This window comes from Procambarus clarkii, chromosome 55 (genome assembly GCF_040958095.1).
Source record: "Procambarus clarkii isolate CNS0578487 chromosome 55, FALCON_Pclarkii_2.0, whole genome shotgun sequence".
Lineage (NCBI taxonomy): Eukaryota > Metazoa > Arthropoda > Malacostraca > Decapoda > Cambaridae > Procambarus > Procambarus clarkii.
Genome location: NC_091204.1, coordinates 22,402,694 through 22,430,444, shown reverse-complemented (window position 1 = coordinate 22,430,444; position 27,751 = coordinate 22,402,694). Strand labels below are relative to the sequence as shown.

The following is a 27,751-nucleotide window of genomic DNA, read 5'->3' as shown; positions in this document are numbered from 1 at the left end:
TGGAAGACAGAAGAGTAAGGGGGGACATGATCACAACCTACAAAATCCTCAGGGGAATCGACCGGGTAAACAAGGACGAACTTTTCAACACTGGTGGGACGCGAACAAGGGGACACAGGTGGAAGCTGAGTACCCAAATGAGCCACAGAGACGTTAGAAAGAACTTTTTCAGTGTCAGAGTAGTTAGCAAATGGAATGCATTAGGAAGTGATGTGGTGGAGGCTGACTCCATTCACAGTTTCAAATGTAGATATGATAGAGCCCAATAGGCTCAGGAATCTGTACACCAGTTGATTGACGGTTGAGAGGCGGGACCAAAGAGCCAGAGCTCAACCCCCGCAAGCACAATTAGGTGAGTACAATTAGGTGAGTACACACACACACACACACACACACACACACACACACACACACACACACACACACACACACACACACACACACACACACACACACACACACACACACACACACACACACACACACACACACACACACACACACACACACACACACACACACACACACACACACACACACACACACACACACACACACACACACACACACACACACACACACACACACACACACACACACACACACACACACACACACACACACACACACACACACACACACACACACACACACACACACACACACACACACACACACACACACACACACACACACACACACACACACACACACACACACACACACACACACACACACACACACACACACACACACACACACACACACACACACACACACACACACACACACACACACACACACACACACACACACACACACACACACACACACACCACACACACACACACACACACACACACACACACACACACACACACACACACACACACACACACACACACACACACACACACACACACACACACACACACACACACACACACACACACACACACACACACACACACACACACACACACACACACACACACACACACACACACACACACACACACACACACACACACACACACACACACACACACACACACACACACACACACACACACACACACACACACACACACACACACACACACACACACACACACACACACACACACACACACACACACACACACACACACACACACAGGCAACAAAAATAAGGCAAGAAAGAGAAGGGTGGGCAGACTGCATATTTTTGGATTGTCAGAAAGCCTTTGATACAGTGCCACACAAGAGGCTAGTGCGAAAGTTGGAGATGCAGGCTGGAGTGAGAGGGAAGGTACTCCGGTGGATAGAGGAATACCTAAGCAACAGGAGACAACGAGTCTGTGTGAGGGGTGAGGTCTCAGATTGGCGAGACGTCACAAGTGGAGTCCCGCAGGGGTCAGTCCTTGGACCTATACTGTTTCTGGTATATGTAAATGATCTCCCAGAGGGTATAGATTCGTTCCTCTCAATGTTTGCCGACGATGCAAAAATTATGAGGAGGATTGAAACAGAGGATGATAGTAGGAGGCTACAAGATGACCTGGATAGACTGAGTGAATGGTCCAACAAATGGCTGTTGAAGTTCAACCCGAGTAAATGCAAAGTAATGAAACTAGGCAGTGGAAACAGGAGGCCAGGCACAGGATACAGAATAGGAGATGAAGTACTTAATGAAACAGACAGAGAGAAAGATCTAGGAGTTGATATCACACCAAACCTGTCTCCTGAAGCCCACATAAAGAGAATAACGTCTGCGGCATATGCGAGGCTGGCTAACATCAGAACGGCGTTCAGGAACCTGTGTAAGGAATCATTCAGAATCTTGTACACCACATATGTAAGACCAATCCTGGAGTATGCGGCCCCAGCATGGAGCCCGTACCTTGTCAAGCACAAGACGAAGCTGGAAAAAGTCCAAAGGTATGCTACTAGACTAGTCCCAGAACTAAGAGGCATGAGTTATGAGGAAAGGCTGCGGGAAATGCACCTCACGACACTGGAAGACAGAAGAGTAAGGGGGGACATGATCACAACCTACAAAATCCTCAGGGGAATCGACCGGGTAAACAAGGACGAACTTTTCAACACTGGTGGGACGCGAACAAGGGGACACAGGTGGAAGCTGAGTACCCAAATGAGCCACAGAGACGTTAGAAAGAACTTTTTCAGTGTCAGAGTAGTTAGCAAATGGAATGCATTAGGAAGTGATGTGGTGGAGGCTGACTCCATTCACAGTTTCAAATGTAGATATGATAGAGCCCAATAGGCTCAGGAATCTGTACACCAGTTGATTGACGGTTGAGAGGCGGGACCAAAGAGCCAGAGCTCAACCCCCGCAAGCACAATTAGGTGAGTACAATTAGGTGAGTACACACACACACACACACACACACACACACACACACACACACACACACACACACACACACACACACACACACACACACACACACACACACACACACACACACACACACACACACACACACACACACACACACACACACACACACACACACACACACACACACACACACACACACACACACACACACACACACACACACACACACACACACACACACACACACACAGAGGGAGTATCTAAGCAATAGGAAGCAGAGAGTTACGGTGAGGGGTGAGACCTCCGATTGGCGTGAAGTCACCAGTGGAGTCCCACAGGGCTCTGTACTCGGTCCTATCTTGTTTCTGATATATGTAAATGATCTCCCGGAGGGTATCGATTCATTTCTCTCAATGTTTGCGGACGATGCTAAAATTATGAGAAGGATTAAAACAGAAGAGGACTGTTTGAGGCTTCAAGAAGACCTAGACAAGCTGAAGGAATGGTCGAACAAATGGTTGTTAGAGTTTAACCCAACCAAATGTAATGTAATGAAGATAGGTGTAGGGAGCAGGAGGCCAGATACAAGGTTTCATCTGGGAGAGGAAATTCTTCAGGAGTCAGAGAAGGAAAAGACTTGGGGGTTGATATCACGCCAGACCTGTCTCCTGCAGCACATATCAAGGGGATAACACCAGCGGCATATGCCAGGCTGGCCAGCATACGAACGGCATTCAGAAACTTGTGTAAAGAATCATTCAGAACTTTGTATACCACATATGTCAGGCCAATCCTGGAGTATGCAGCCCCAGCATGGAGTCCATATCTAGTCAAGGATAAGACTAAACTGGAAAAGGTTCAAAGGTTTGCCACCAGACTAGTACCCGAGCTGAGAGGTATGAGCTACGAGGAGAGACTACGGGAATTAAACCTCACTTCGCTGGAAGACAGAAGAGTTAGGGGGGACATGATTACCACATTCAAGATTCTGAAGGGAATTGATAGGGTAGATAAAGACAGTCTATTTAACACAAGGGGAACACGCACAAGGGGACACAGGTGGAAACTGAGTGCCCAAATGAGCCACAGAGATATTAGAAAGAACTTTTTTAGTGTCAGAGTGGTTGACAAATGGAATGCATTAGGGGGTGATGTGGTGGAGGCTGACTCCATACACAGTTTCAAATGTAGATATGACAGAGCCCGATAGGCTCAGGAATCTGTACACCTGTTGATTGACGGTTGAGAGGCGGGACCAAAGAGCCAGAGCTCAACCCCCGCAAACACAACTAGGTGAGTACACACACACACACACACACACACACACACACTGGACCCCCTTCACTGGACCCCCCTTCACTGGATCCCCCACCCCTCATCCCAGTGTCCTCTGAGACCCTGTTATCTACCTCACAGGTCCTCACACCCATGGAACAGCTTTCCCCACCAGCAGAACACTCACCAAGGAGGCGATTTGAGAAGGGACAGAAGAAAGTGAGCCTCAAAGCAAGGTACACTAACATAGATGGAATTACAAATAAAGCAAATGAGCTTGGAGAACGGGTACTAGAGGAAAACCCAGACATAATAGCCCTCACAGAAACAAAGCTAACGAGGACGATAACAAATGTAGTGTTCCCACAGGACTATTATGTTATGAGGAAAGAGCGGGAAGGAAGAGGTGGTGGTGGTGTACCTCTGCTGGTAAGAAAAGGCTGGAATTTTGAAGAGATGGTTATTCAGGGCTGTGAAGGTTTTAGTGACTACATAGCAGGTACCATAACAACTGGAGGGAAAAAATTATAGTCGTAGTCATATATAATCCACACCAAATGACAGAAGACCCAGACAGGAATATGATAGAAACAACATGGCCACCATTAACATAATAGAAAGAGGAGCTTTTGTTGCTAGCAGGAATGGATCTGGACTACTAATTATGAGAGACTTCAACCATGGGAAGATAGATTGGGAGAACAGAGACACGCATGGAGGACCAGAAACATGGAGAGCTAAGCTGCTGGACATGGCAACAAGAAACTTTCTAAGCCAGCACATCAAGGAACCAACAAGAATGAGAGAAGATGAACCAACAATGCTTGATTTGATATTTACCCTAAATGAGTGGGATATAAGGGAAGTTAAGCTGGAAGTGCCCTTGGGAATGAGTGATCACAGTGTATTGAACTTTGAGTACCTGGCAGAGCTAGTAATTATCTCCCCTAAAAAAGAACTAGGAATCAAAAGGCTGGCATACCGAAAGGGGAATTATGAACAGATGAGAAGTTTCCTAAGGGAAATACCTTGGGACACAGTCCTCAGAGATAAGTCTGTACAAGGTATGATGGACTATGTTACCCAAAAGTGTCAGGAGGCAGTAAACAGGTTCACCCCGGCCCAAAGGGAAAAATCCGAGAAGCAACAGAAGAATCCATGGTATAATAGGGCATGTATGGAAGCGAAGAAACTGAACAAAAGGGCGTGGAGGAACTTCCGGAATAACAGAACACCAGAAAGCAGAGAGAGATACCAGAGAACCAGGAATGAGTACGTCAGGGTGAGAAGAGAAGCAGAGAAAAGTTTTGAAAATGATATAGCAAACAAAGCCAAGACCGAACGAAAGCTACCCCACAGTCACATCAGAAGGAAAACAACAGTGAAAGAACAGGTATTGAAACTTAGAACAGGCGAGGACAGGTATACAGAGAATGACAAAGAGGTGTGTGAAGAACTCAACAAGAGGTTCCAGGAGGTCTTCACAATAGAACAAGGTGAGGTCACTGTGCTAGGAGAAAGGGAGGTAAACCAGGCGGCCTTGGAAGAGTTCAAAATTACGAGAGAGGAGGTCAGGAGACACCTGCTGGATCTGGATGTTAGAAAGGCTGTTGGTCCAGATGGGATCTCACCATGGGTACTGAAAGAGTGTGCAGAGGCACTTTGCTTGCCACTCTCCGTAGTGTATAGTAAGTCACTGGAGACGGGAGACCTACCAGTAATATGGAAGACGGCGAATGTGGTCCCAATATACAAAAAGGGCGACAGGTAAGAGGCACTGAACTACAAGCCAGTGTCCTTGACTTGTATACCATGCAAGGTGATGGAGAAGATCGTTAGAAAAAACCTGGTATCATATCTGGAGAAAAGGGACTTCGTGACAAATCGCCAACATGGGTTCAGGGAGGGTAAATCTTGCCTGACTGGCTTAATAGAATTATACGACCAGGTGACAAAGATTAAGCAAGAAAAGAGAGGGCTGGGCAGACTGCATTTTCTTGGATTGTTGGAAAGCCTTTGACACAGTACCGCATAAGAGGCTGATACATAAGCTGGAGAGACAGGCAGGTGTAGCTGGTAAGGTGCTCCAGTGGATAAGGCAGTATGTAAGCAATAGGAAGCAGAGAGTTACGGTGAGAGTTGAGACCTCCGATTATCGTGAAGTCACCAGTGGAGTCCCACAGGGCTCTGTACTCGGTCCTATTTTCTTTCTGATATATGTAAATGATCTCCCGGAGGGTATCGATTCATTTCTCTCAATGTTTGCGGACGATGCCAAAATTATGAAAACGAATAAGACAGAAGAGGACTGTTTGAGGCTTCAAGAAGCCCTAGACAAGCTGAAGAAATGGTCGAGTAAATAGTTGTTAGAGTTTAACCCAACCAAATGTAATGTAATGAAGATAGATGTAGGGAGCAGGAGGCCAGATACAAGGTATCATCTGGGAGAGGAAATTCTTCAGGAGTCAGAAAAAGAAAAAGACTTGGGGGTTGATATCACGCCAGACCTGTCTCCTGCAGCACATATCCAGAGGATAACATCAGCGGCATGTGCCAGGCTGGCCAACATACGAACGGCATTCAGAAACTTGTGTAAAGAATCACAAACATTGATTCAGTATATATAAACAGTATACTTATTTACTGATTAATAAATAAGTAACAATAAAGATATTTTATTCAGGAAAAGTACATACAGTTGATTTACAAACATAATTTTGGATTTATACATAGCTAGTACATACAATACCTAAAGCCACTAATACTCATAGCATTTCGGGCAAGGTGTAGGGGAATAAATGCTTAGACTAAAACTTAATAGTAATCAGGATTAGGTATAAATTGTGTTGAAAGAAGGAATAAAAAAAGGGGGGTAACATAGCATAAATCAGCAATTGTACACGTTGGTGAACAAACAGTATTGTTTAAAAAATAGCAAGACATGAGTTGACATTTAGGGGGGGTAAGGTAGGTTACATGGAGTTAATTAGGTAGTACTTGGTTTTACTCTTAAACTGGTTGAGAAAGGTACATCCTTTGACATGATTCGAAAGGTCATTCCACATTCTGGGTCCCTTGATTTGTAGAGCACTTCTAGTTTGGTCACACACAGCCAAATTGTGTAACAGGAACAGGTCATGGACACAAATTTGTTCCATGCTAAATGTAGAGGAATCAGCTGAGTATTCCTCAAATAAAATAAGCTGCCTCAGCTTATAAAGTAAATAAAATAAGCATTTCTGAAATAAGTAGCTGCCTCACCTCACTGCCTTACTTTTACATAGCCTTCCCGGCATGGTGCCTTCTTTTGATAATTATTTGTTCCACACCCAAGTTGTGTAACAGGAAGAGGTCTTGGACTCCTAATTCCCTCTCTCTTTTTTAATAGTCCATATAGTCATAATTATAGCTTTAATTATTCAATGAATAAAGTTTTGACATTTTTACCCTTCTCCTTATCTAACATCATTTGTGCAGCATATTTTTATTTTATGTCTCACCTAGATTTAATTTCAAAATAAAACCAAACTAATTAAATTAGAAATGGGTATGTACAGCTAAGGTACACCCTTACTACTAGGTGAACAGGGGAATTTGGTGATAGTAAATGATCCCATCAGGCAGGGTTCATCACCTTCTCTCAAATTTCATGTTCACCAGTGTTTATTTACTTAATAACTACTGGTATAATATCTTGTTATTATAAAACTAATTATAATATCATAAAAGACATATATTTACTTCAAGTTTCAAGCAGAGAATACATATATAACTAACATGAAGGACTCCTCTTCACAAGATTCACCAGCTATAATCTTTTGTTTACGTTCCAAAATCTTAAAATCGATCCCAGTGTTATGTAGTAAAGAAAAATTGAGTTATATCCAGATTACGTAAAGCTACGAGTGGTCGACAGTACACTTAGATGATGGACCAAACTTACGGAGGTTTTTCTTCTTAGTATAGCTACCTGAATACCGATGTAGCCGCCACGAAGGCGCTAAGAAGGAAAACATTCGTAGCTAAGAAGAAAAACATTCGTAAGTACCTTCGTGAATCTGGCCTCTAGTCGCTCACAACACGATAGATGTACACGACTCCATCAATCTCAACGAAATAGTTCGGCACCACCGTCCTTACTACCTGTTGAACATCAAAAAGCAAAAGTTTAGCTTTTGAGAGTACATGATATGAGAACATTATACTGGTAACAAAGTAAATTGGATAGAGGAACAGTGTTATGGGAAAACATATATCAGAACAAAGGTTAGAATATTCTATTGTATAGATAAACATTGTTACTCTTCTATAGATTTTACACAAAAGTAAGTGTAGTCGACCAATGATGAGAAGCAACCGCCTCGTACTTGAATCTTGATAAAAATGGTTGATATCAATTGGTTGATAATGATGATATCAATTGGTTGATTATGACTGATATCAATTGGTTGATAATGGTTGATATCAATTGATTGATATTGGTTGATTTTCAAAGTGGAAAGTACTCTAAAGAATTATAATAGATTTATTGTAAATTCTTTTTCTTTAAGAAAAATTCTTGAATTCTTTTGAATTCTTGAATTCTTTTTCTTTAAGAAAAAATGTAAATAAATCTAAATTGATCAACGAAATAGTAGAAGATTTATCTTGATGAAATTTGCATGTAATGATGTAAGCGAAGTGTTACGATCTCGACTATATCGTTGGAGTATGGAGTGGCGACATCAACGTCATCTGTGAGTCTGCACTCTAACTCCCACAGTATCGGACGCCATATGAACAACTCCATATGGTGATGACAGCCTGATACCTGCATACGGCTTCGGTTTCTTGCCTTGGCTAGACAGAGGTTGCTGTGGATGACCTCTGAGGTGGCGAATCAAGATCAGCTCCACCTACATTGTGCGATGTGCATAATGTCAACTCCCCAGTGAGTAAGTGTTACCTCCTATTTTCACCAGTTCCATCCAATTAACTAATGACGTGTTTTTCTCCACAGAAGTGACGTGTGGGGGCGGTTTACTGAGGATGGCAGTTTACCTTGGGCAGCCAATATTCTTCCGACTTGGTCCTAGAACACGACAAAGTAAGCCGCCGCCCGATCTCCAGTGTGTGTTTACTGCAGTTTAAGTAGCATTGGAAGAGATCGGCGTACCCCGGGTCTGGCTTAGGGGAGAAACCGGACGACAGTGAGGTACCTATGGAGAAACGCTGCTAGCTGGACGCTAGAGGCTTCTGCCAGGGGTTTGCTACCCGTCTATCGATTGTTTAAGTGGCCCCCGATCAGCGTGAGGCTGAGGTTCTTTTCCAGCAAGTGGTTAGAGTGGTTGTGGGGTATAGGCACCTCAGGATACTGTCAGTTGACTGGCCCACGTACAAGGTGAAACTCGCCAGTGTTTCACAGTACGGTTGGACGAGGTACCGGGTGAGAGAAACCCTGGGATTTGATGAACACTGCATGTAAGCGTGTCTGAAGTCAAGCCTGAAAGGGTCTCGCTGTATATAAGTATCGTACTAGTCCATTTATGTCTATTTAAGGGTTAAGTGTAAATATATTGGTGAAGGGAGCAGTGTATTGTTCATTCCCCCCTTGTATATATATTGCAGTATCTAGCCAATTCCTTGAAAACCACTACCGACTCGGGGTCAGATACAACTAGCAGGTTCATCTATCAAGAACCCGGTTATTGGTCCATATTGACCGTAACACGAAGATATATATGTATTCCAGAAGGGGTTTTAATGCAACCGCAGCACAAAGTATAAATTCACTCAAAAAAAAATCTACCACTTATCGGCAATTCATGCCTGAGCCCCTTCTTGGGTGGCTTAATCTTCATCAATCAGATGGAGTCTTGTTTCTCCATCACATTCACTCCAAATATCCATCTTTGCTGCGACCTAAGCTCCTATGGTCCAGGACCCACCTACACCATGTTGCACAGGGTCTAGGTTCACCTCCCGGAGAACCTCGTTCTCTCCACCGCCGAGATATTAGCACAAATCTCCGCCACCGCCAACGTCTCACCGGCCGACATCCTGGAGACAAGAGTGTGTTCACTGCTCTTCTCCAGGAGTTAGGACCTTGAGAAGATACTCACAACCACCGCCACGACCACCCTGCAAGACGCTGGCATCACCCTCGCACCACCACGACGCTACCTGGCGGACAGGATCGTGTTCACCAGGAATTTCAGCATAAGAATCATTGACAGCAACGACGACGACATCCTCGCCATCATTAACAACTAGAACCTGACGCAGACATCGGTAGCAGTCAAGACCAAATATCCAATGCCGAAGTCAACCGCAAACAATCACTGAAGGCATCTTCAACACGGACATCACAGCGACACACGCCACGGACTATGGGCTTAGGAGCGCCGGAATCACCATACCACCCACCCAAGTGACCAAGGTTGGGCTCAGGAATTTCTACACCAGTAGATTGACGGTTGAGAGGCGGGAACAAAGAACTAAAACCCACCCCCGCAAGCACAACTAGGTGAGTACACACACTCACACACACACACACACACACACACACACACACACACACACACACACACACACACACACACACACACACACACACACACACACACACACACACACAGTGCCAAACAGATGAAAGAAGGAATGCTAGAAACTTACAAAGTGATGAGGATGGGAAAGTGTGGTCGTTAAGACGAGATCTTTCAAAAGAAGATAGAGAGAAGCTGAAACTGAACCTCGCCGAGGCAAAACGTTTAAATGAGAGCAGAAATGAAGAAGAAATCAATTCTTTTTTTCTACAAAGTGATAGGGGTAGGCAGGCCAGTAAAGTGGTACATAAAGGCAAACCAACAAAATCATTAGAGAAAGGGGGAGTGAAAAATAAGAAGAGGAGGAACAAGTTCCTCAAGATTGCATACACCAACATAGATGTAGTAAGATCAAAGATACTGGAGTTAAGTGATATAATACAGCTGCAGACACCAGATATTGTTGCACTCACGGAGACAAAACTTGAAGATGCTATTTTAAATGAGGTCATATTCCCAAGGGGCAACTCAATTTGGAGACGGGACAGAAAAATCAGGAAAGGCGGTGGCGTTGCTGTGCTGGTGAAAGAACACCTAAAGGTTAACGAAATAGTGACTGCCAATCCACAAGAAGTTTACATAATAGCACTAGAGATCTGCCATGAGGATGACAAACTAATGATCATAAATGCATATAGCCCACCGCTAAGCAGCACATGGTCAAAGGAGCTAGATAGTAAACGAGAAGGTCTTATAACAATAATGAGAGAGATCATAGCGAGAGCGGATAACGATAGTTCACGCTGTTGATAGTCGGCGACTTCAACTTGAAATCCATAGACTGGGAAGCATGTGAAGCTAAAACAGAAGATTTCTGGACCTGTAAATTTGTAGACCTCATCCTGGAAACATTCTTGAATCAACATGTTAAACAAGCTACGAGGATGAGGGAAGGGGACGTTCCCTCCATGCTAGATTTGATATTTACCAGGAAGGAGGAAGAAATATTTGACATTCAGTACCTTCCTCCCTTGGGTAAAAGTGACCATGTCTTTTTGGGAATAAAGTATGCAATGCGTTATAATCTGGAAGAAAATATGATGGTCGATGCAAATGAAAAACCTGACTTTAGGAAAGGCCATTATGGCAACCTTAGAAAATTTTTTAGTGAGTATAATTGGACAGACTTGTTGCTAGGCAAGGAAGTGAATGAGATTCTATTTACAGTCTCCGTGGTGTAGTGGTAAGACACTCGCCTGGCGTTCCGCGAGCGCTATGTCATGGGTTCGTATCCTGGCCGGGGAGGATTTACTGGGCGCAATTCCTTAACTGTAGCCTCTGTTTAACGCAACAGTAAAATGTGTACTTGGTTGTAACAACGATTCTTCGCGGCGGGGATCGTATTCCAGGGACCTGCCCGAAACGCTACGCGTACTAGTGGCTGTACAAGAATGTAACAACTCTTGTATATATCTCAAAAAAAAAAAAAAAGATGTATGTCAGGAAATTTATGTCATATATTTGTGAAATATATGATAAAGGCACAAAAAAAATTATACCAAAACAGAGAAGCAGAACTAGGAAACAGGATTGGTTCAACAGAAAGTGCGAGAGGGTCAAAGACCAAAAGACACAAAAATGGAATCAATACAGGAAGAGGCCGAACCCCCAAACATACCAGCGATACAAAGATGCGAGAAACAACTACACGGCAGTGAGGAGAGAGGCAGAAAGAAATTTTGAAAAAGGGATTGCAGACAAATGTAAAACAGAACCAGGTCTATTCTACAAATTCATAAACAACAAATTGCAGGTAAAGGATACTATTCAAAGGTTGAAAATGGGAAATAGATTCACGGAAAACGAAAAGGAAATGTGTAAAACATTAAACGAAAAGTTCCAAAGTGTGTTTGTACAAAAGGAAATCTTCAGGGAACCAGATACAATAAGAATTCCAGAGAACACCATAGAGCACATAGAGGTGTCTAGAGATGAAGTGGAAAAAATGCTCAAGGAGCTAAATAAGAACATAGCAGTTGGTCCAGATGGAGTTTCACCATGGGTTCTGAGAGAATGTGCACCTGAGCTCAGCATTCTACTTCAACTGATTTTTCAGGCATCCCTGTTTACAGGAGTTGTAGTTGATGTGTGGAAAAAGGCTAACATAGTTCCAATCTTCAAAAATGGAAGCAGGGAAGACCCCCTTAATTATAGACCGGTATCATTGACAAGTGTAATAGTAAAAATATTGGAAAAAATAATTAAAACTAAATGGGTAGAACACCTGAAGAGAAATTATATAATATCAGACAGACAGTATGGTTTTCGATCTGGAAGATCCTGTGTATCGAATTTACTCAGTTTCTATGATCGAGCAACAGAGATATTACAGGAAAGAGATGGTTGGGCTGACTGCATCTATCTGGACCTAAAAAAGGCTTTCGACAGAGTTCCACATAAGAGGTTGTTCTGGAAACTGAAAAATATTGGAGGGGTGAAAGGTAAGCTTCTAACATGGATGAAAATTTTTCTGACTGATAGAAAAATGAGGGCAGTGATCAGAGGCAATGTATCGGTCTGGAGAAATGTCACAAGTGGAGTACCACAGGGTTCAGTTCTTGCACCAGTGATGTTTATTGTCTACATAAATGATCTACCAGTTGGTATACAGAATTATATGAACATGTTTGCTGATGAAGCTAAGATAATAGGAAGGATAAGAAACTTAGATGATTGTCATGCCCTTCAAGATGACCTGGACAAAATAAGTATATGGAGCACCACTTGGCAAAATGAATTTAATGTTAATAAATGCCATGTTATGGAATGTGGAATAGGAGAACATAGACCTCACACGACAGAAGAAAAAGAGGTGATATGATCACTACATACAAAATAGTAACAGAAATTGATAAAATCGATTGGAAAGATTTCCTGAGACCTGGAACTTTAAGAACAAGAGTTCATAGATTTAAACTAGCTAAACACAGATGCCGAAGAAATATAAGAAAATAAACTTTCGCAAACAGAGTGGTAGACGGTTGGAACAAGTTAGGTGAGAAGGTAGTGGAGGCCAAGACCGTCAGTAGTTTCAAAGCGTTATATGACAAAGAGTGCTGGGAAGACGGAACACCACGAGCGTAGCTCTCATCCTGTAACTACACTTAGAAAATTACACTTATGGTAATTACACACACATACACACACACACACACTGAGACGTGTGTTCCTCTTCAACTTCCTCACACACTGAGACGTCCACAGAGACGTTAGAAAGAATTTTTTCAGTGTCAGAGTAGTTAATAAATGGAATGCACTAGGAAGTGATGTGGTGGAGGCTGACTCCATACACAGTTTCAAATGTAGATATGATAGAGCCCAGTAGGCTCAGGAATCTGTACACCAGTTGATTGACAGTTGAGAGGCGGGACCAAAGAGCCAAAGCTCAACCCCCGCAAGCACAATTAGGTGAGTACTGGACGTGAGAAAGGCTGTTGACCCGGATGGAATCTCACCATGGGTACCTGGTTGATACCTGGTTGATGGGGTTCTGGAAGTTCTTCTACTCCCCAAGCCCGGCCCGAGGCCAGACTTGACTTGTGAGAGTTTGGTCCACCAGGCTGTTGCTTGGAGCGGCCCGCAGGCCCAAATACCCACCACAGCCCGGTTCGTCCGGCACTCCTTGAAGGAAACAATCTAGTTTCCTCTTGAAGATGTCCACGGTTGTTCCTGCAATATTTCTGATGCTCGCTGGTAGGACGTTGAATAACCGTGGACCTCTGATGTTCATACAGTGTTCTCTGACTGTGCCCATGGCACCTCTGCTCTTCACTGGTTCTATTCTGCATTTTCTTCCATGTCGTTCACTCCAGAACGTTGTTATTTTACTGTGCAGATTTGGGACCTGTCCCTCCAGTATTTTCCATGTGTATATTATTTGGTATCTCTCTCGTCTCCTTTCTAGTGAGTACATTTGGAGAGCTTTGAGACGATCCCAGTAATTTAGGTGCTTTATCTCGTCTATGCGTGCCGTATATGTTCTCTGTATTCCCTAAATTTCAGCAATCTCTCCTGCTCTGAAGGGAGAAGTGAGTACTGAGCAGTATTCAAGATGGGACAACACAAGTGATTTGAAGAGTACAACCATTGTGATGGGATCTCTGGACTTGAAGGTTCTCGTAGTCCATCCTATCATTTTTCTGGCTAACGCAATACTTGCTTGGTTATGCTCCCTAAACGTTAGGTCGTCGGACATCATTATTCCCAAATCCTTGACATGCTGTTTTCCTACTATGGGCAGATTCGACTGTGTTTTGTACCCTGTATTATGTTTAGGATCTTCATTTTTGCCGTATCCGAGTACCTGGAATTTATCACCGTTAAACAGCATGTTATTTTCTGTTGACCAATCGAAAACTTTGTTAATATCTGTTTGTAGTTTATCAATGTCTTCAGCAGAGGTAATTTTCATGCTGATTTTTGTATCATCTGCAAAGGATGACACGAAGCTGTGACTTGTGTTTTTGTCTATATCTGATATGAGAATAAGGAACAGCAGTGGTGCAAGGACTGTACCTTGAGGTACAGAGCTTTTAACTGCGCTCGGACTCGATTTTACTGATTGACTGTTATTCTTTGTGTTCTGTTCGACAGGAAATTGAGTATCCAGTGTCCTACTTTACCAGTTATACCCATTGATCTCATTTTGTGTGCAATCACTCCATGGGTATTGAAAGATTGTGCAGGAGCGCTCTGCTTGCCACTCTCCATAGTGTACAGTAGGTCACTGGAAACGGGAGATCTACAGAAATATGGAAGACTGCTAATGTAGTCCCAATATACAAAAAGGGTGACAGACAAGAGGCACTGAACTACAGGCCAATGTTCTTAACTTGTATACCATGCAAGGTGAAGGAGAAGATCATGAGAAAACACCTAGTAACACATATGGAGAGAAGGGACTCCGTGACAACCCATCAACATGGGTTCACGGAGGGTAAATCTTGCCTTACAGGCTTAATAGAATTCTACAATCAGGTGACTAAGATTAAGCAAAAAAGAGAAGGATGGGCGGACTGCATTTTTTTTATTGTTGGAAAGCCTTTGGCACAGTACCCCATAAAAGGCTGATGCATAAACTGTAGAAACAGACAGGAATAACTGGTAGGGCGCTCCAGTGGATAAGGGAGTACCTAAGTGATAGGAAGCAGAGAGTTACAGTGAGAGGTGAGACCTCAGATTGGCGTGAAGTCACCAGTGGAGTACCACAGGGCTCTGTACTCGGACCTATCCTGTTTCTGATATACGTAAATGATCTCCCAGAGGGCATAGACTCATTCCTCTCAATGTTTGCTGACGACGCCAAAATTATGAGAAGGACAACTTGAGGAGGAGGACAGGATAGGACAACTTGAGGAGGAGGACAAGATAGAGGAGGACAACTTGAGGCTCCAAGAAGACCTGGACAAGCTGCAGGAATGGTCGAACAAATGGTTGTTAGAGTTTAACACAAGCAAATGCAATGTAATGAAGATAGGTGTAGGGAGCAAGAGACCAGATACAAGGTGTCATTTGGGAGATGAAATCCTTCAAGAGTCTGAGAGAGAGAAAGACCTGTGAGTTGATATCACGCCAGATCTGTCCCCCTGAAGCTCATATCAAGAGGATAACATCAGCGGCATATGCCAAGTTGGCTAACATAAGGAGGGCCTTTAGAAACCTATGTAAGGAATCTTCCAGAACTTTGTACACCACACATGTCAGACCAATCCTGGAGTATGCGGCTCCAGCATGGAGTCCATATCTAGTCAAGCATAAGACTAAACTGGAAAAGGTTCAAAGGTTTGCCACCAGACTAGTACCCGAACTGAGGGGTATGAGCTACGAGGAGAGACTACGGGAATTAAACCTCACGTCACTGGGAGACAGAAGAGTTAGAGGGGACATGATCACCACATACAAGATTCTGAGAGGAATTGATAGGGTAGATAATGACAGGCTATTTGCCACAAGGGGCACACGCACTAGGGGACACAGGTGGAAACTGAGTGCCCAAATGAGCCATAGAGACGTTAGAAATAATTTTTTCAGTGTCAGAGTTGTAGACAAATGGAATGCATTAGGAAGTGATGTGGTGGAGGCTGACTTCATACACAGCTTCAAGTGTAGATATGATAGAGCCCAGTAGGCTCAGGAATCTGTACACCAGTTGATTGACAGTTGAGAGGCGGGACCAAAGAGCCAAAGCTCAATCCCTGCAAGCACAACTAGGTAAGTAAAACTAGGAAAGTACACTTTCTTTTTTTACTGAGTTCCACGCACACTTCTTTGTCATTTGCAGACAGATTCACTACAAACGACAAAGAAGTGTGTGAGGAACTCAATATGAAATTCCAGGAAGTCTTCACATAAGCGCTAGGGGAAGTTCCAGAGATAAGATAAGGAATAGTTAACCAGGCACAACTAGAGGAATTTGACATTACCAGTGGGGGATGTAAGGAAGCTTATGCTAGAGTTGGATGTGATAGAGGCTATAGGCCCAGATTGAATATCGCCATGGATACTAAAGGAAGGAGCAGAAGCATTGTGCCTGCCACTCTCCATGTATTTTTTTTTTTTTTTGTGCAGGGATATTCCTGCACGGGCCCTAAGCCTTTAGCTGGCCTACTAAGTGTTGCTTGTTTCTGTTTTACTTGGGCAGAGTATGAGTATTTATGACTCGTAAGGTCGCTTCAGTAAGATTTTGCCATAGGTGTTTAACAACTTCTTCTGCTCTGTTGAATCTAAGTTGAAATCTTAGTGGGTTTGTAACTGTGCACTGTGTTAGATAATGTTCCAGTGGTCTGTCGGGCATTTCTCCACAGTGCTGACATTTCCTCTCATCTTCTGGAACCTGTAAGCCTATTTTTCATGCACATGGGTATCCAAGCCTGATGCGATGTAAATGTACAACAAATCACTGGTAACAGGTGAACTGCCAGAAATTTGGAAGTCGGCAAACGTAGTCCCGATATACAAGAAGCGGGTATAGACAGGAGGCACTCAACTACAGGCCAGTGTCCCTAATTTGCATACCATGCAAGTTATAGGAAAAAGTTGTGCGAAAAAGCTAGTGGAACATTTGGAGTGAAGGAACTTTGTGACACAACACCAACATGGTTTCAGGGATGGCATATCATGCCTCACTGGATTAATTGAATTCTACGATCAGGCAACAAGAATCAGGCAAGAAAGAGAGGGGTGGGCAGACTGCATATTTTTGGATTGCCAGAAAGCCTTTGACACAATACCACACCCTAGACTAGTGTGAAAGCTGGAGATGCAGGCATGAGTGAAAGAGAAGGTACTCCATTGGATAAGGGAGAACCTAAGTAACAGAAGACAGTGAGTCATTGAGGGGTGAGGCCTCAGACTGGCGAGACGTCACCAGTGCAGTCCCGCAGGGTTCACTCATTGGACCCATACTGTTTCTGATTGATGTAAATGATCTACCAGAGGGACTGGCGAGACGTCACCAGTGCAGTCCCGCAGGGTTTAGTCATTGGACCCATACTGTTTCTGATAGATGTAAATGATCTACCAGAGAGAATAGAATCATTCCACTCATTGTTTGCTGAAGATGCAAAAACTAAGAGGAGGATTAAGACGTAGGAAGATAGTATGAGGCTATAAAATGACCTAGACAGACTGAATGAATTGTCTAACAAATGGCTACTAAAGTTCAACCCGAGTAAATGTAAGGTAATGAAACTGGGTAGTGGAAACAGGAGGCCAGACACAGGATACAGAATGGGAGATGAAGTCCTTCATGAAACGGACAGAGAGAAAGATCTAGGAGTTGATATCACACCACCAGCATGGGTTAAGAGATGCTAAATCGTGCCTCACAGGTTTAATAGAATTCTATGACCAAGTAATATGTATCTAATATATGTAAACGATCTTCCAGAGGGTATAAACTCCTTCTTCTGAATATTTGCTGATGATGCAGAAATTATGAGAAGAATCAAGAGAGATGATGATAGACAGAGACTACAGGACGACCTGGACAAACTGGAGGAATGGTCTAGAAAATGGCTGCTAAAGTTCAACTCAGGAAATTGTAAAGTAATGAAATTAGGCGAAGGGAACAGAAGGATGAATACTAGGTACCATCTGGGAGGTGAAATCCTGCAAGAGTCAAATAGAGAGAAAGATCTGGGGGTTGATATCACACCGAACCTGTCCCCAGAGGCCCACATTAAAAGGATATCATCAGCGACATATGCTAGACTGGCCAGCATAAGAACTGCCTTCAGAAACTTGTGTGTGGAATCGTTCAGGACCCTGTATACCATTTATGTCAGACCAATCCTGGAATATACAGCTCCATCTTGGAGTCCATACATCATTAAACAGAAGACAAATGTAGAGAAGATTCAGCTGTATACCACCAGACTTGTCCCAGAACTGAGAGGTATGAGCTACAAAGAAAGGTTAAAGGAGCTTAAACTCACGTCCCTGAAAGACAGAAGAGTAAGGGGGAGACATGATAACCACCAACAAAATTCTCAGGAGAATTGACATTGTGGACAAAGACACACTTCTTAGCACAGGTGAACACGAAAAAGGGGACACAGGTGGAAACTTAGTACCCAAATGAGCCAAAGAGATATTATTTTTTTTTCAGTGTCAGAGTAGTTAACAAATTGAATGCAGTAGGAAGTGATGCGATGAAGGCAGACTCCATACACAGTTTCAAATGTAGATATAATAGAGCCCAGTAGGCTCGGGAATCTGTACACCAGTTGATTGACGGTTGAGAGGTGGGACCAAAGAGCCAAAGTTCAACCCCCGTAAGCACAACTAGGTGAGTACCGGCCCACCTGCAGCCTTCACAGAGATCACCCTTTTACCCACCTCCTTCACCTATATGACAAAATTGTTGGTAACGACGTTACCCGTTACATCTACGTCATCAACAGGCTGCTCGTTGGGAACACACTTCTGACTGCTGCTGCCCGATGACTTTCATCTACCTTCTGCAACTGCTAGCGGACCCACTGCCCTGCGGATCCTTGAGCCGACCACCAGGGAGCGCTCACCGTCTGCCCACAGCACCTCTGCGGTTCTCATGCTTGTCCCACTGACAGACGCCGGCATCAGCACCAAGAACAGCTGACTAGGACGGCAAAGCCAACTCCGAAGGCTCGACTAGCTCTGAAGACTTGACCGATTCCAAAGATGAACCCAAGGAAGCCGACCATGATGACTCGACAGACTTCCATGCTTCAGTCGATGACACCGGCTCTCCTGCCCTTTATGTGGCCGCCCGGGCACCATCTTGCCCTGCAGATCCCGCACTGGCACCAACTGGACTGACAGGAGCCCAAGCTGCCTCCTCCAAGTATATCCGATGTGACCGCGTACTTTCCAAAGAAGACGAATGGTATTACTCACAGAAATCACAATTACGTGATGTATCAAATGAACAAATCTACAAGGGCCGTGACGAGGATTCGAATCTCCGTCCGAGAGCATCCCAGACGCTGCCTTAATCGACTGAGCTACGACATGGTCAAAAGGAGTTGAAACCGAAGTTCGAAGTTCTACTGAACTTACTGGATCCTGCACCCTCTCCGAGGTACAAAGCAGGGTTTTACACAACTTTTTCCATGCACTTGAGCTATGTCAATAGGCCGTTCTCCCTCCTGTGATTTCTGTGTGTAATGAAGTATGGGCGAAGAGGAAGAACGGCCATATTGACATAGAGTCAAATAGAGAGAAAGATCTGGGAGTTGATATCACATCGAACCTGTCATCAGAGACCCACATCAAAAGGATATCACCATCGGCATTTACTAGACTGGCCAACATAAGAACTGCCTTTAGAAACTTGTGTAAGGAATCGTTCAGGACCCTGTATACCACTTATGTCAGACCAATCCTGGAATATGCAGCTCCAGCTGGGAGTCCATACCTAGTTAAACTCATGATAAAGTTAGAGAAGATTCAGCGGTATGCCACTAGACTCGTCCCGAGAGGTATGAGCTACGAAGAAAGGCTAAAGGAGCTAAACTCACATTCTTGGAAGACGGAAGAGTAAAGGGAGACTTGATAACCATCTACACCATTCTCAGGGAGAATTGACAGGGTGGTCAAAGACAAACTTTTTAGCACAAGTGGAACACGAATATGGGGACACAGGTTAAAACTTAGTACCCAAATGAGCCACAGAGACATTACAAAGATTTTTCAGTGTCAGAGTAGCTAACAAATGGAATGTACTAGGAAGTGATGTGGTGGAGGCTGACTCCATACACAGTTTCAAATGTAGGTATGATAGAGCCCAGTAGGGTCTAGGATCTGTAGACAAGTTGATTGACGGATGAGAGGCGGGACCAATATACATCACCTTGAGAACATTGTATACATCACCTTGAGAACACTGTATGCATCACCTTGAGAACATTGTATACATCACCTTGAGAATATTGTGTACAGCACCTTGAGAACATTGTATACATCACCTTGAGAACATTGCATACAACACCTTGAGAACATTGTATACAGCACCTTGAGAACATTACAATGTTCTCTTTCATTGTATACATCACTTTGAGAATATTGTGTACAGCACCTTGAGAACATTGTATACATCACCTTGAGAACATTGTATACAACACCTTGAGAACATTGTATACAGCACCTTGAGAACATTGTATACAACATCTTGAGAACATTGTATACGGGACCTTAAGAACATCGTATGCAGCACCTTGAGAACATTGTATGAAGCACCTTAATAACATTGTATAAAGCACCTTGAGAACATTGTATACAGTACCTTGAGAACACTGTGTACAGCACCTTAATAACATTGTATACAGCACCTTGAGAACATTGTATACAGCACCTTGAGAACATTGTGTTTACTAGTTGTGTTTTTGCGGGGGTTGAGCTTTGCTCTTTCGGCCCGCCTCTCAACTGTCAATCAACTGTTCCACACCACACACACACACACACCCCAGGAAGCAGCCCGTGACAGCTGACTAACTCCCAGGTACCTATTTACTGCTAGGTAACAGGGGCACTTAGGGTGAAAGAAACTTTGCCCATTTGTTTCTGCCTCGTGCGGGAATCGAACCCGCGCCACAGAATTACGAGTCCTGCGCGCTATCCACCAGGCTACGAGGCCCCCGTATACAGCACCTTGAGAACATTGTATACAACACAGGTGAACATTGTATAAGGCACCTTGAGAACATTGTATACAGCACCTTGAGAACATTGTATACAGCACCTTGAGAACATTGTATACAGCACCTTGAGAACATTGTATACAACACCTTGAGAACATTGTATACAACATCCTTGAGAATATATTGCACCTTGATAACACTGTTGGTATCAAGATTATGATTTTTAGGAATATAGCTTTTCCTTTTATTTATTTCGCGTGCTCTTAATTTACAAGTGGTACTCTATAGATTGTCATGATATGATATAGTTGGATTATTCCTACACTGAAGTCAGTGTAATAAAATCAGTTTTTGTGATTAACGATATATAGTATATAATGATTATATAAACGCGCACTATTCAATTGATTTTTCACGGTTCCTGAAAAACCACTTCAATTGATTTTTCAGACATCCATGTGTGTGCAGAAGCCCTGGTAGACATAATGGAAATCTACAAAAGTGGCAGCAGGAAAGACTCACTTAATTACAGACCTGTATCAGTGACAAGTGTAATAGTCAAAATATTGGAAAAATATAATAACCAAATGGGCTGGATAAATAACCTGGATAAAAATTATATAATAACAAACAGTATGGTTACCATCTGGAAAATCTTGCATGTGTAACGAATTTCTGTAGTTTGTATGATAGAGCCACAGAGAATTAACAGGAATGGTTGGGTTGAATGCATTTATCTGGACCAAAAAAAAAGGCTTTCGACAGAGTCTCACATAAGAGTTGTTAAATAGAAAATAGACCACACACAACCTACAAATTATGTTAAAATATTTTTAAAAAACTCTAATAAAGAAAGAGATCTAGGGCCCCGGATGTGTCTAGATAGAAAACTATCATCTAAGAACCACACAAAGAGCATTGTTTGGGGAGCTTATAATATGTTTTCCAATTTCATAAATTTTTTCAATGCATGATTCGTGAAATGCTAAAGATCTTATTCACGACCTTTGTGAAATCAAAATTATGCAGTGAATATGATTATGAATATGCAGTGGTTGTATGGTGCCCATATCTTAAGAATCACATATGCAAACTGGAAAAGGTTTGCCCCAAACCTTTTCCCTAATTGCCCCAAATTGTCAGAATTTTCATGACTGGCAATCTTGAATTTTCAAGACACAAAAGTGATTCCATGCACCCGCCAAACCCCCTGTTTATGAATGAAAAATGGTTTACACATGACTCACAACGGATTTCGTTCGAACACTTCCGGAACAAGTGCTTCACTGACGAATTTTGTTCGAACCACAATGCTATAAATGCTTCACCCGCGTACTACAAATACAAATAATCTCCGATAGAACCTGAACACCTAACCTAACCTTTGCCTAGTAGTAGTAGTAGGCATCCTTCAGTCTCGGGAGACTATGGAGTTGCGCCCTAGTTGTCAATCCTGGTGCAGCGTCTGGTGTGACTGATGAGGCCAAACCGAGAGTGGCAGTCCATTCCACACCGAGCACAAACGAAGTTCGATTCTGGTCTGTCTTCCTGGCTACCGGCTTTCCTTCTCTGTCTCTTTGCCTCTGATTCCTTGGCAAGTGATTCCTCGAACTTGGAGAGACCTCTTTGAACAGACTGCCTCCAGGTTGAACGGTCTGCAGCCAGTGTCTCCCATATACCAAGATCGACGTCCATTGCTTTCAGGTCCCTCTTGCATACGTCTTTGTACCGAAGCTGGGGCTTGCCTGTTGGACGCTTTCCCTGCATCAGCTCTCCATACAGGAGATCCTTGGGGATCCTGCCGTCGCCCATTCGCACAACGTGCCCGAGGCAGCGCATTCGTCTCTGTTTCAGCATTGTGTACATGCTAGTGATTCTTACTCTCCTCAAGACGTTGTTGTTTGTCACCTTGTCCTGCCAGGTGATGTCCAAGATGTGTCGAAGGCAGCGCATGTGGTAGGCATTCAACTGTCTTTCCTGACGGGCGCGGAGTGTCCAAGACTCACTGCCATAAAGAAGAGTGCTCAGGACACAGGCTCTGTAAACCTGAATCTTAGTATACTCAGTTAGCCTATTGTTAGCCCATACTCTCTTTGTCATTCTGGACATGGTAGTAGATGCCTTACCGATGCGTTTGTTTAGCTCCGTATCAAGAGAGAGGGAGTCAGAGATTGTGAAGCCCAGGTACACGAAGGCGTGAACGACTTCCAGTTTGGAATCGGAGATGCCGATGTCAGGTGGGGAGTCCACTCCTTGTCCCATGACTTGTGTTTTCTTCAGGCTGATGGTGAGTCCAAAAGCCTGAGAGGCCTCGCTGAAGCAGGTCATGAGCCGTTGGAGATCTTCGGCTGAGTGGGCAGTGACTGCTGCGTCGTCGGCAAAAAGGAAGTCGCGCAGACACCTCAGCCGAACCTTTGTCTTGGCACTCAGCCTGGCGAGGTTAAAGAGCTTTCCATCCGACCTGGTCCGGAGGTAAATGCCTTCCGTGACAGATCCGAAGGCGTGCCGCAGCATAACTGCGAAGAAAATCCCGAATAGGGTTGGAGCCAGTACGCAGCCCTGTTTTACTCCACTTCGGATGTCAAAGGCGTCTGATGTTAGGCCATCAAAGACCACGGTGCCCCTCATGTTCTTATGAAAAGATCTGATGATGCTGAGGAGCCTGGGTGGGCATCCGATTTTGGGGAGGATCTTGAATAGGCCATCCCTGCTGACGAAGTCGAAGGCCTTCGTCAGATCTATGAAGGCTACGAAGAGTGGCTGCTTCTGTTCCCTGCATTTCTCCTGCAGTTGTCTGAGGGAAAAGACCATGTCGATGGTGGACCTGTCAGCTCTGATTCCGCATTGTGATTCTGGATAGACTCTCTCTGCAAGTACTTGGAACCTCTTCAATGCTACTCGAGCAAACAGCTTTCCGACAATACTGAAGAGGGAGATTCCACGGTAGTTGTTGCAGTCGCCCCTGTCACCTTTATTCTTATATAGCGTGACGATATTGGCATCCCTCATGTCCTGTGGCACCTCTCCTTCCCAGCAGAGGCAGAGAATTTCATGCAGCTCCATGAGCAGGCTACCTCTGCAGCACTTCAAGGTCTCAGCAAGAATGCCATCTTTGCCAGGAGCTTTACCAGAAGCAAGGGAGTCTAGGGCATCGCTGAGTTCTTCGAGGGTCGGCTCGCTGTCGAGCTCCATTAACACAGGCAGACACTCAATGGCGCTCAGGGCGTCTTCGGTGACCACATTGTCCCTGGCGTATAGCTCAGAGTAGTGCTCGACCCAGCGCTTCAGCTGCAGTGTCTGGTCCTGAATCACCTCACCAGTGGCGGATTTCAGAGGAGCGGTCTTCCTCTGGATTGGGCTGAGGGCCTGCTTGATGCCGTCATACATTCCCCTTACATTGCCTGTGTCCACTGCAGTCTGTATCTGGGAGCAGAGTTGGAGCCAATAGTTGTTGGCACATCGCCTGGCGCTCTGCTGCACTTTGCCTATATATGCACAATATGCTAATATATTATATATCTATTTATACTTGAGAAAATTCCCGTTTTGAATGAACAGCTTGTAACAATTTATGAATGCACCTGTGGGGTCGACCGCTGGATGTAATGGACTTGAGTCAAGGATGGGTTGCCCAAACAATTGCCAAAGTCCATTCCATGCACCTGCTAAACCCCTTGTTTATGAATTAAAACGTTTTACACACGACTCACAACTGCTGACGTTCGAACACTTCCAGAACAAGTGCTTCACTGACGACTTTTGTTTGAACCACAACGCTGTGAATGCTTCACCCACGTACTAGAAATTCAAATAATCACAAACAGAACCTAAACACCTAACATAACCTAACCACTGCAAAAATATGAACAATATGCAAATGTATGAGCCCACCTGGAGCTGCCGTGAGGTACAGATGTGTCGCCTGGCCTCTGGTAGTTGGGGTGTTTACCGATTTCGTCGCCAGGGGGTGCGGGCATCTCTGCCCCCCTGCTGTTGCTGCCTGGCTACGTGTTGACGTGGCGAGCTTGCCATGGGAGGCCATCTTCCTCCTGTTGTGCGAGTGAACTCCGTGGGCCTGGAGTTCACTGGTCGTGCTGGATATGCGGACATCGAGATGGTTATGTGCGACATGCTCCGTGTCCCTGTGATGGCCATCTACGGTGTTGAGCTTGTACCTACCCACCGGGTTGTTCTCAAGTTCGTGAGGGAGGAGGAGTACCATGACTTCCTCCGGCGTTACGAGGGGTGTTCGTTGTCGGGTGGTGCCAGCTCAGTGTCCATCTCGGACCATAGTGGTGCCAGCTCAGTGTCCATCTCGGACCATAGTGGTGCCAGCTCAGTGTCCATCTCGGACCATAGTGGTGCCAGCTCAGTGTCCATCTCGGACCATAGTGGTGCCAGCTCAGTGTCCATCTCGGACCATAGTGGTGCCCTGACTTATGTCAGTGTGCATGGGGCGCCCCTGGAGTTTCCCGAGGACCTCCTCCAACGTTACGCCCAGAGGTTTGGCACTGTCGTCTCTGTGCGGGTGGACACGCTCTCCTCCGGGAAGTATGCAGGTAGGCAGACGAACATTCGCACCTTGGGGATGCGCCTGTGGTCGGATATTCCATCTTCTGTCCGGCATATGGGGTACTACGTCCAGGTGTACTATGCCCGGCAACCCCGTACCTGTTTCTGGTGTGGCCTGTTGGGGCATCAGGCTGCCGGGTGCACTGCGGCTCCGGTTGCTCCCATCAACCTATTCCGGGAGGAGGATTTCCCGCCGCTCCCTCTGGAGGAGGACTCCGGGGGTGAGGAGGTGAATGTCCCGTTAGCTGATGAGGCTTCCCCAGCGTCGCCCGACCTTCCTCTGGTTGTCGCAGACTCTCCTCCGGATGTTGTGGTGCCATCGGATGATTCTCCTGCTCCTGTCACTGGCACTGCTGCTCCTGTGGGCCTTCCTGGTGCTCCCCGTGAGGCGTCGCCGTCTTCTCACTCGTCTTCGGCTGCTGTGCCTGGCCCTGCATCCTCACCTCGGATCCCAGCTATGCTGGGTGCTGGGGTGGCTGCAGAGCCACCTGCTGTGTGTGGTTCGGTTCCCCCTGTGGTAGAGGCTGCTGCCGTTCTGCGTCGAGCATCGGTTCGTTTGGCTGGTGGTGCCCGGGTTTCTGAGTCCGCTTCCGGCTCAGATGATATCCGGCCGGAGCCCAAACATTCCCGCCGTTCGTCTTCTGCCTGGGCCGATGTTGGGGAATTCAGTGCCTGTGGGTCTTCGAGTGTTACAGGTGTGGATACGGGTGTGTCGTTGTCTCCGCGGTTGGTGGTGGCAGAGGTCCATGAGCCTGCTGGTGCCCGTATCACGGGGGTGCCTTCTGTTCCTTCTCAGCCCGGGGACTCTCTGCAGTGGGGAGTGGTGGCTTCCACTGCCCAGGATGGTGTGGATGCTGGTACTGGGCGTAGCCTGGTAGTGACCTTGCGGAAGGATGCGTACCGCCCAGGTTCTCTGCAGTCGTCTGGTGGTGTGCCCGTGGCCGCTGGTGCCCCTGTGGTGGTACCCAATGTCTGGTCCGTTCATGTGAGGACACGCGTTGGGGACCTGGGGGACGTGTTGCCGGCGTCAGTGATGCCGCCAGGTCACTGGAAAGAGATTGCCGCGTTGGTGTTGTTTGAAGGCGCGGCGGACTTTGAGGATGGGAGGTTTCCCTTGCTGTGGGGGCGAGTGGCAGTAACTTGCCTCAGAAGGGATACCATCTGGGTCTCCTGTTTGCAGGTGTTTGTTGCCGGGGTTCCGGATGCCATGGCGTCCCCGTTGGAAGTGGACGACCCTTGGCTGTGGTTGCGCTGGGAAGCGTTCCATGCACGGTTCCCTCGGGACATGTTTCTGGGCAAATATGTCCACTGATTTCCTATTTCTGTGCTTACTTTTGTACTGTGTGCCCTTCTGGCTGTTAGTTTGCCCTCTTATAGTTTGTGCCCGTGCCTCTCCCTTATTTTGGGGCGAGGCAGGTGGTATGGTGTGAGTGTTTTTATTCATGTGTTTGTTTTTGTGTTATTACTTTGCCCTGTGTGTTCTATTCATGCTTTCATTGTTGTGACTGTGTATGCTGTGCTTTCTTGTAGTATATCATGTTGTTCATACTAATGTATTTGTTTGTCGGTCCTTCAGGCCGGTGATTTTGTTTTGTTGTGTTCTACACTGCTCTACTGTTTTATAATGTTACTATGTTTTTTTGTTTTGTTTTGCTTGCATTGATTGCTTGTTTGTAATTGTTTTCTGTTTTGCGTCTTGTTGTGTATTTCTCATGATTACCTTGTTACCTTCTCAATGTTTTGATAATTGTTGTTCTGGGCTGTCGGTCCTTCTGGCCGGCGGTTTCTTGGTTTTGTTATATTTCACTTGTTGTTTTATTGTATTTATTGTATTTCCTTTGCATGCTTGCATGCAA

The 27,751-nt window shown here is 45.0% G+C and overlaps 1 protein-coding gene across 4 annotated transcripts in view; it reads right to left on the bottom strand.

Annotated features, from left to right (window-relative positions):
* Positions 1-27,751, bottom strand: part of LOC123751325 (methyltransferase-like protein 27) — a 233,598-nt gene that overhangs the window by 22,054 nt on the left and 183,793 nt on the right. For 3 of the 4 annotated variants that reach the window (XM_069305540.1, XM_069305543.1, XM_069305542.1), the window contains one exon: positions 6,279-7,762. In XM_069305540.1, coding sequence (XP_069161641.1) covers positions 7,685-7,762 — 78 coding nt within the window. In that variant the 3' untranslated portion in view covers positions 6,279-7,684. Of the gene's footprint in view, positions 1-6,278; positions 7,763-27,751 lie in introns of those variants that run through there. The other variant, XM_069305541.1, reaches the window with a different exon arrangement.